The 9,885-nt window shown below is 36.4% G+C and overlaps 2 protein-coding genes across 3 annotated transcripts; both read right to left on the bottom strand.

The window, feature by feature from the left end:
- Positions 1 to 532: 532 nt before the first annotated feature.
- Positions 533 to 1,384, bottom strand: LOC147538650 (dirigent protein 23-like). The gene has a single exon (XM_086641521.1). The coding sequence runs from the start codon at positions 1,244 to 1,246 to the stop codon at positions 644 to 646; it is 603 nt and encodes a 200-aa protein (XP_086497647.1). The 5' UTR covers positions 1,247 to 1,384; the 3' UTR covers positions 533 to 643.
- Positions 1,385 to 1,942: 558 nt separating this feature from the next.
- On the bottom strand, positions 1,943 to 7,713 carry LOC147538649 (DUF21 domain-containing protein At4g14240-like). Of its 2 annotated transcripts, none has more exons than XM_086641517.1 (13): positions 7,300 to 7,713; positions 6,871 to 6,947; positions 6,479 to 6,562; positions 6,266 to 6,379; positions 5,790 to 5,873; positions 5,568 to 5,639; positions 4,493 to 4,560; positions 3,707 to 3,794; positions 3,509 to 3,582; positions 3,032 to 3,404; positions 2,848 to 2,894; positions 2,680 to 2,767; positions 1,943 to 2,295 (listed from the first exon to the last, which is right to left on the bottom strand). In XM_086641517.1, exons 1-13 carry the CDS (start codon positions 7,532 to 7,534, stop codon positions 2,188 to 2,190), a joined length of 1,512 nt encoding a protein of 503 aa, XP_086497643.1. In that variant the 5' UTR covers positions 7,535 to 7,713; the 3' UTR covers positions 1,943 to 2,187. The 2 variants fall into 2 exon arrangements, with proteins under 2 accessions (XP_086497643.1, XP_086497644.1); XM_086641518.1 differs by having other exon boundaries at positions 1,943 to 2,286.
- Positions 7,714 to 9,885: the final 2,172 nt, after the last annotated feature.

The raw sequence follows: 9,885 nt of genomic DNA, 5'->3' as shown, positions 1-9,885 counted from the left end.
GTCAATTGAGATTTTTATTCCTATATGGCAAAATAGAAATTTCCTCATTTTTGTGTGTTTCAAATACAAAACTCTAAAATTGTTATGTTCACTTATGTGGCATGATTTTTTATTTTTTTTTGCAAAGAAACAGTTAGTTATTTGAAAGATATTTAGATTTGATTTTTATTAGTTCAAACTCCAATATTGATGAGATTGACAATATCTCTCGAGGACACTCTATTGACAGTGTCCTCTTGAGATATCTATCTCTATTGACTCACTGCCTCATCAGCTTAGAGATCTAAATTGAGTTTTGCATTCTAAAACACTCTAAAAAGTTTATGTGACCCTCAAAGTTTTTAATATTGTGTTTGGAGATGCTTTCTTAAGTTAAAGCATCTCCAAATTCTCTTCAAAAAAGAAAAAAGAGTTTGGAGATGCTTTTAACTTAAGAAAGCTAATATTCATTCAATCTATATTTTTTTTTTGTAAAAGTGCAGTTTTATTGATCCTTCTTTTTGTCTAAAACAAACCGAAAACAAGCTGGAGATTTATACAAAGCCAATACTCTAGATTAATAAAGCAAATTTCATACAAAACCAGTACCCTAGATTAATAGACGGAGAACCCCCACTCGGTGTTATTTACTGTCCCTATGAAATTAGTTATTTTGCTCATAATGATAAACTGTAACATTATACTCAACTATAGCGTCACCAGTCGTGGCATTGAACCAATAGGTCTTCGCTACTGCAAGACCACGTGCCAATCGAAAAATGCCAGTTCCGCCGACGATGGGCATCTCACGGGTCAAATTCATTACAGGATTTCGACCAAGAACACTGAGAGAGCTACCACTATAAACACCTTCACTGAAGCTGAAAGTCATAACCATGATGAAAGCCAAAGACTCTTGGTCAGCTGAACCATAGAGCCCCTGAGCTTGACCCATAAGCTTCGACGTGGGTTCAGGTCCTTCAGTTAATGGGTCGTCAACCATGACTAGTGCTCCAAAGAGAGTGGGAGACTTGTCTGAATCTCGGGCTTGAGCTACTCGTACTGCACTTGGATTCTTCCCACTCAATATATCATGGAAGTAGAAATGGAGCTTGGTTATCTTCTCTTTGCCAAGCTGAAGAGTACTACTACTCTCTTGTCTGGCATCTAAAATTCGCTTCGCCACCAGAACTGCAATAACCAGCAGTGAGATGACAACTAGAACAATTGTCATCTTTCTCTTCCCTATCTCTCCCATCTTCCCCATCTCTCTTTTTCACTAGAAAACATATGGTTTACGGGCTTTATAAATTTGAGATTGGTTAAAAGATCTCAATCAATATCTTGTTTCTGTGAATGAAGTTTTCAACTTTTATGGAAGTTTGGATTTTAAGCTTGATTGTTTTTTTTATTTGGTCCACCTAGTTTTTGTTAGGTAAGATTGACATACCAGCTAACTAGTCTGTAATTTCTTCGAAGTAATGCTTGGGCGATTTGACATGTTGAGAGTGACATATTGCCTTGTGCCAACCGATGTAGCGAAAGAAAGTACCACTCTTCAAGAACCAAATTATACGTTGGTTAAACCCCTCGAGCATCCAAATAGGGTAAAAGAGTGAATAAAAAGCTTGGCGATTAAAAAGCTTTCCATGTTAGCATCTCAGGCCAATTCGGATGCAGGGCCGGCCCAAGGGTAGTACGAAAAATGAAAACAGAACAGAAAACTTCAATATTATTTACGTTCTGTCTACATTAAACACGTTATAGCCCAGATTGGTCTACCTATAAGACCCAGACTGGAGTTCCAGGGTCCTTGGTGATATTGGGGCATAAGCAGCTGCTTTGGGCCTGGGACGGCCCTCGTTAAGATGTATCTACCTAAATAGGTTTTCCAGAAAAGGTGGCTAATTTCATCTAGTCCAGTGCTTGTTAATCACAGTTAGACTGTCAGGACTCTAGTTAATGCATATGAAATTAATTCTTTTATTCTATTAGCTATTTATAAATACATATCGAATCTCAACTGTCTTCCCTTTTTTTCTGAAAGCAAACCAGCTAGGGAAAAGACCAAAAAAACAAGATACAAAATTTATAACATTAAAATTTGTAGTAATAATAATAATAATGAAGGACCTATAAATGTTTGAATACACAGGGTCTTACCTCTGCTCTAGAGGAGTTTCGATGGCCAAATATTGCACTCAAAGTTTACTTTTTCTTTCCAAGGAGAGGTTCGCCGAGATTCCCTGGTTTTGTCGAAGTTGAATCGTCGTTACCAGATTTCTTCGAAGGTTGTCCTGGTACGCTCTGGCCACCCTAAGATGAAAAAGTATTTAGATCAAACTAGAATCCTGCTTTCTGGTAGATGTCAAGATAGAATATTGAATTTTATCTCATATTTTTAAGTAAATTGATGATCACAATGCCTATATTGCATCGAGTAATTCGATTCACCAATCTTAATTTCTCCGTAAATGGAGATTGAAAGCAAAATTAGACATATGAATCGAGATATATCTATTGGAAGACAAAACAAGAGGCAACACTTGTATCAAATTTGAGAACGTAGGACTTCATTGAGCTTTCTCCTTTTGTTGATTTGTTAAAGATTTTGAGAAAATTGTATTCGAAAAAAAATAGAAAAAAATGGTATTAACGTATTGATCTAATGAGAGAGAGAAAGAGAGGAGAGAGACTTACTGTTCCCTTCTGTTGTGCAGTAATTAACTTCCGGATTGATGGGATTCGAGCTACTGATGAAGCAGCAGCTGCTGCTGCCACGCGTATTCTGCATAAAAACAATAGACATGTGTTAAATCAATGGAATTACCTGCACATTTCCATAGTTTTATTCCATCTTGTTCTTACCTTTTGTGGACATCAACATATTCATCTGTCTCGTCTACAATCTCCTCCTGGCATTTGTCAAAAAAAGAAACACAGTTACAAATTAATTAACTAGGAACTTGGAGACCACTGAAATTAAAACAGAAAAAAAGGAAGAGAGAGCATCGGAGAAAAGAACAAGGTAGTAAGAGAATAAGTGGATTACTTGTAGAAGCTCTTCAAATACATCCTCCAAGGTGATGATTCCAATGACTTCCCCATCTTCAATATCCTCAGATGAACAAGGCAATCCATTGCTCATGATATCATTCCTTGAGGAAGAGTTCTGCTGATTTATATTAACTGAACTTGACTCGATGTCAACAATTGTGCTTTCTGGTTCTTCATCTTGTTTGGGAAGCAAAGGAGTAGTTAGCTTTGCATCCCTACCAAATCCTTTTCCTTCATTTTGTTTCTCTTCGACAACACTCAGTGAAGGATTTTTGGATGTTCCTTTGGTCCTTACTACAGCTGCCATATGACTGCTTCCCTTTTGAAATTCATTTAGTATGTCATACAGAGGCATGTCTGCTGGAACCCTAGATAAATTCAAGGTCCAATCTTAACATAGTAATATAAAAAATATACGCATGAAAAAGTAGAAGAATAAAAGGGAAAGGAAAGAAGTTTACTGAGAGCACACCTAGGGACTCTTCGAATGGAAATAGCACTGACTGGGGTCTCTGTTTCAGCCCGCACGGTGAGAAGACTTTTCACCTAATTCAGGAACATGAAGAGAAGAAAGAACAGTGAGGACCAGTCTTATTCAACCAATATCTTATACTAGGAAATATTTGTAACATGAAAAATTGAGTGAATATTATCAAATTCTTGCACATACCAATAGAAGTCCAATAATGTTTCTTGGATTTCCAGAATAGACAGGAACCCGACTATGTCCCCTTGCAAGAATCTTTCCAAGTACTTCCCTGTGGTATCAACAAATTTAATATGTTAAACAAAAACCCATTTGATAAGAAACAGGATGTCTCGAGTTCCAAAATTACTAGTCAGTTATTCAAAATTTTGGTTCCTGAATTTCTGTTTCTTAACAAACTCCGATAGTCAGACCGAGACTTGAAAAGTCATGGTGGTAAAAAAGGAATCAAATGTCGACATATTTCGGTCGAAAAGACCGAAATTTTTCGTTTTCTCCAGATACCGAAACGAAATCCCACTTACAAATGTTTCGTGTAAGATTTCGACCGAAATTGTCGAAATTTTCAAGATTTTGTCGGAACCTATATCTCTTTTGATTTTTCTTCATTTTCAGATAGGTTTTTTCTAGATTTCTTCTGATCTTGTCTTGGTTTATCTTCCATTTCACTATATTCTTCTTTACCATTGAATTCCTAAGAAGATTTGATACTAGAACAGATCTGAAACTGGAAAATCTAGAGAGAGAAAGAGATGCTACAGAGAAGAAGGTGAAGAAGAAAAAAATGTATTAGGATATCTGGGGAAGAAGGAGGTGCGGCTGAAGAAGAATAAAAGGGCTTAGGGTTTTAAAAGTATAATTCCACACAGACCGAAACGTTTCCACGAAACGTTTCCACTTTTGGACCGACCGAAATTTCCACCGAAACCGAAATTTCATTCCTTGGTGGTAAATGTGAGAGAAACTTGCCAATCCAATTTCGCGTTCACATCCAGTGAAAATGTTGACTCGATTGGTGTCATAGCCTCCTCGGCAGTCTGTTCATAGGCACAACGAGAAAATATTCATATTCCACAATCCAATAACAGCACAGACAATATCAAGAAATTGGTGCACATTAACAGTCAGTCATATGATTAAATCTTATGATTGTAAAAATAGGATTAGCAAGAAATGTTACTTGGTAAAACATTTTAGATGACGATAAACTTTTCTTCTACTAAGATATCAAGCACATCTTAAACAAACTAAACTTTATAACCTGTAGGAAGAAAATTAAAGGAAAATAGAAGAAGCTGTATCTGTTACCCTATCACAGCAAAAGGTTTTGGTGCATCTAAATGTTTCACATTCCTGGAACAAATTTATATAAATGGGGAAGTTCAAATCAAGCTCGGAACCGTTAATAACTGTTTCATTTTGGTATAGGTGGTGATCAGCATGCAACTGTCTTGTCCGCAATACACATTAGAATTAGCATTGCGAATGATTCTTTATTTATTTCTTTTAGAAAATAGATGTATCAATTTCTTGAAACATTTGGTCAAACAAAAATTCTGGCCTCGAACATAACTTAGTTTACGTACTCTCATTCAATTATCATATGGATCATGTAGATCAACCGACTAAGAAGATACCAAAGGAAATGCGCCAATATGAAACTAGGGTAAAAACCAATCAAATATTTTTACTTCTTGGAGCAACAGAATAAAAATTAAATTATTACAGCAATTATCCTTTTTTAACCCTGTATGAAAGCCCATTTCCTTGGATCACTAATGTACTTGTAGAGGAAAATGGTTCTCTTGTTTTTTGTTGTAAATGACTGAAACTTTCTGAGACTTATTAGAGCAACACAGGGTCGTAATATAAGGTTTTCCTACTACATTATTGACACTGCAGTAAAATATATAGCATACTTCACAATTACTTGCTATTAACCAGATTCTTTAGCTTCTGAAAACAAGTTTTCTAAATTATAATTTCGACTACAGAGAAAACAGAGGAAAATACCCAGCCTACAAAATGTCTAGTATACACATACCTTTTCAGTTAAATCCAGAGCTCCACTAATAATTGTTGTTTCATCATGGGTTAACTCACCCCCTTTCCCAGCCTAAAATAAAAATCAACAAAATACTTAGGGTTAAAGAAACATTAATAAAACTGACAAGTAGTTCTCCAATTAATTCTGTTGTAACCTTAAGTCAGCGATATAATACAGGTATCGTACACGATCATAGGTTCCAAACTTAAGAAGACTTACATCTTTACCATGAATAGAGACGAGAGCCTTTAACTGAGCCCGTCGAAATAGTGCATCATTATGTCCAAGTACGCAATCTAGAACCTGAAAAAGCATTGAAAATAAAAAATTAATACTCATCTGAATCTGATTTTCTTAAGCTGGAACAGCACTTCAATATTCACACGGTATTGGGTTTACTCTATGAATAATGACACAGCAGTCAATAAAATACTCCCCAAATCCTCCACTTAGACACACACACACACACACACACATATATATATGTTAAGACACAGAACACTGCTGGACTAGATAACCTCCAAATTGGCTCCAGTATTTGAATTTGTATATCTTCTCTAATTTGAACCTTTTGAATTACATGTTAGTGATAACTTCTATATCTTCAATTTATCTCATATCATATATCAATTGTGATTTATTGTATCTTAGGTTCTTTATAAACCACGAGAACATGAACTACCTAAAGACATTACCTTTCCAACAGGATAAGATATTGGATAGCAAATTATCATAAGAACACGCACAAGCCATACACAACTTGCACCTACAGCCAATCCATATCTTGTACATATTGCTTGTGGAATAACCTGACGCAATATAAATAGAAAAAATCAGATGCACTTCGATCAACGTAAGATACTTCACAACTTAAAATCGAGAGATGATGGCTTTAAGAAAAATTTTACCTCTCCAAATGCTAGAACAAAAGTTACAGACATCACAATAGCAAGAACAGGATTGAAAATTTTATCCAGAAAAATAGGAAGAGCCTGCACATGGGAAGTAAGAAAAATACTAAAATCAGGTGAAGAACTACATCATAGACTCATAAGCGATAAGTGTATGAATATATATATAGTATCTGCAAGACAAAAACATGTGAATCATCGTTTGAAGGAGATTAAACGAATCACAGGACCGTTACGGCGTTACCTATAGATAACTACATAATAAAAATCATGCTCATATACGGCATACCAGTTATTGTCTTTAGGATTTGGGTTTCTCTTCTTGCTACTAGATGTTCCGTCCCTCCTAAAAGAAAACAATTTCTAAGCATTAGAATGAATTAATTTACCTCCATGGCGCAAGCATTACAAAGAAGCAGAGTGACTAAAAGCTGATGTTGCTTTTGAACAACTGGAAAGATAGTAGCTGCAACAAGAGATACATTTCAAATCAGCATCATATAAAACTATGAACTTTATAGAAGATTACAGACATAGATTATCCCAAATGATTCAAACCCTAACTTCAATCCATTGAATCCAACGAGAAAGCTATGTTTTCATAATCGATTATAAGTTTGAAATAATCATCCATGACCACGGCGCTTCAATGAGCCGATTAGAGTAATTCAAATTAATTTCACTTCAGTTCTAGAACATTAAACCCTAAAACTGGTAATTACGAGGTTTTTTATCTAATTTCTCACTGATCGAGCTAAAAGAACCAACTTTTTGGGCATAATTCGGTAAACGAAGAAGAGAAAAAAGAAAAAACAGACCTGCTTGTTTCTTCTCCGTGGGGGTTCCACTTCTCTGGAGGATTTCAAGCTCAACGAGACCAAGAGACATCAAACCTAGAGTTAAACCAGACATAATTCCACCAAAAACAACCAAAAAACATGAAATCCCTGCGTAGGTAAACCATATGAATGATCCGAATTCAATTTCTTCGGTTTGAAGATAGAAATCTCTGGTTGCTAAACCAGCTATCGTTAGGGCATTCATCAGTAACATCTCCACACTTCGAGATGGAATTACAGTAGAGAGAGAAAGAGATGATTACTGCTCAGACAAACAGAGAGAGTCCTCAACAAAAAAAAAAAAAAGACAAAGAGAGAGAGAGAGAAGCTACTGTATTATGGATCTCATTTTTTAATTATCCGCATGAAGACAGAAGACATCTTGAAATTATTGAATCGGTCATGATTATTCGGATTTAAGTTTAATCAATTGAATCGATCTAACGGTGTGTATCAATCAATCCAACGCTCAATTTTTTATAATATGACATGCGGGCAACTCGGATGAGGATTTTGTTGGTACGAGTGGGAAGGCACCAGTACAGTTTATTGGGCTGGCCCGACCCGTACTATAGACGGGTCAAGCCAGTCCGAGTTATCTCTGGTTTTTGGTTAGGATTGAGTTTGAGCCCGGTGGGCAGCCTGGTCCAGACTCCAGACCGGCAAGAAGCCTTGGTTGGAGCAAAGTACACTGGGCTTCCCCGACCCACCGGTGCGGTTGCCCATAACATGGGCTTGACCTGGGCAAGCCACATTAAAGGGGAATCTCAGAAGGGATAAAGTCTCATCTGAGAATCTCACTCAGAGTTAGACTCTGAGTCATTTCTGTTATGTGGTTCAAATTGAATCTTGACTTGCATGAGATTCTAACTTTTGGAATTTTATATGAGGACCTCATTAGAACATAAACAGGTGTGGATTTCTCAAGAAGATTTCTCACATTGAGCAGAAGGAAGAAATTGAGAAAAAGATCTCAGCTATCTATCTAGTCTAAAGAAGAATGAGTTCTTCGTCTGACAGCTTAATAAAGTTCTAGCTGACTTGAAAGGCAAGAGATCAAGTCGATTGCTCGAGTGTCTCAAGTAGAGTAGCTACAAATTGTATCTCTTGGTCTTCGGGATAAAGGCGATCAACTTAGTCTGTGGAAAATTGATTCAGGTATATCTCTACCCTGAACTGGTTCATTGTTAGTTTTTCCATGAGATCATGTGAACCTAATGTTAGACGTTTATACGTCTGAGATTCCGCTTAGAATATCAGGAGACTCCATACTTTAACAGAAGGAACAACAGTGGAAGAACTCTCAACTAGAGTGGTTTAAGATGATGTGGAATTAGAAATTGAGGCTATTTTCTGGGTATACGACCTGAAACATGAGAGTGAAGGGTTAACAGACAACTTAAAATGACCCATTCATCAACTAAAACGTGCATATGTGAGGGAATGAGGCACTTTCAACATTCATATGAGGCACCTTTAAAACATCCCGACATGGTGAAAGAAAAAAACCAGAAAAAAGAAAAAGGACGCCTGATGAGACACGAACTAATAATCTGTTAAGCGGACAAGACAATACTGGACCAACTAAGCTAATCAAATCTTTGTGAATTTTTCACCAGCTCTTTACATACACAAGAGAAACTACTGTTAGTCTCCATGTAGCTCCGCCCCCCACTCCCTCTCCACTCCGACAAGGGGCAAAGTGCCATTGCCTGCAATCGTAAAAAAAACAAATCTTTTCTCTCTCCCCTCCCTTTTTCCCTATCTAAAACTTTTTTTCCCTCTTCCTCTCTTTGTCACTCAGACGAAGGGGAGGGGAACCCATTCACGGAAATCTCGTTGAGCGAAGGGGTTTCTCTCCCCTTCGACGGACAAAGAGTGAAGATGAAGAGAGAAAAAGGAGAGGAGAGAGAGACAACTAACGAGAGATGAAGGACGAGAGAGAGAAAGTAAGAAATTGTGGTAGTTGTCGATCTGAAGTGGTGGGCTGGTCGTAGGTAGTGGTTTGATTTGTAAGTTTAATTAATAATATCTCTTCTAATATTTTGATTGTTCGTTTAGTTCGTTATTTTAATTTTTATTTGCATTCTTTGTGTACAAGATTTATAATTAATTAATTGAATGAGCAATAGATATCAAAAGGTCTTTTTCGGAATTGGTTACACTTGAAAACATCAATATTAAATGAAAACAAATAACAATTGAGAAGTTAAAACTTTTTATTAGAATTTTACGATTTTTATTGGTCGAATTGTTGTGGTTTATTAATTTTAAATGGGAGATTTTGACATTGACCCCCACTTCTATATCAATATTAGGACTACACACCCGTTTTTTTAAAACTTTTGATTTACACCCCCATGTGGACGGAAACCGTCAACTCATAGTTAAGTTGAGCATGTGTGAATCCCACATGTGAAGCAAGACAGAATTACCCTTATTTAAATTTTGATTTCTAATTTTGTACCATCTTCTTCTTTCTTCCATAATTCCATTAATCTACTTCAGCCACTAATCAACTCAAAACCACACAAACTTGTTGAAAGAAAGCTATAATTTTAACCA

The sequence above is a fragment of the Eschscholzia californica genome, unplaced genomic scaffold (assembly GCF_041429995.1).
Source record: "Eschscholzia californica isolate CP2 unplaced genomic scaffold, dmEscCali1.0.p SCAF_5, whole genome shotgun sequence".
NCBI lineage: Eukaryota > Viridiplantae > Streptophyta > Magnoliopsida > Ranunculales > Papaveraceae > Eschscholzia > Eschscholzia californica.
Note: the sequence above shows the minus strand (reverse complement) of the source record. Positions and strands in the feature narration are given on the sequence as shown.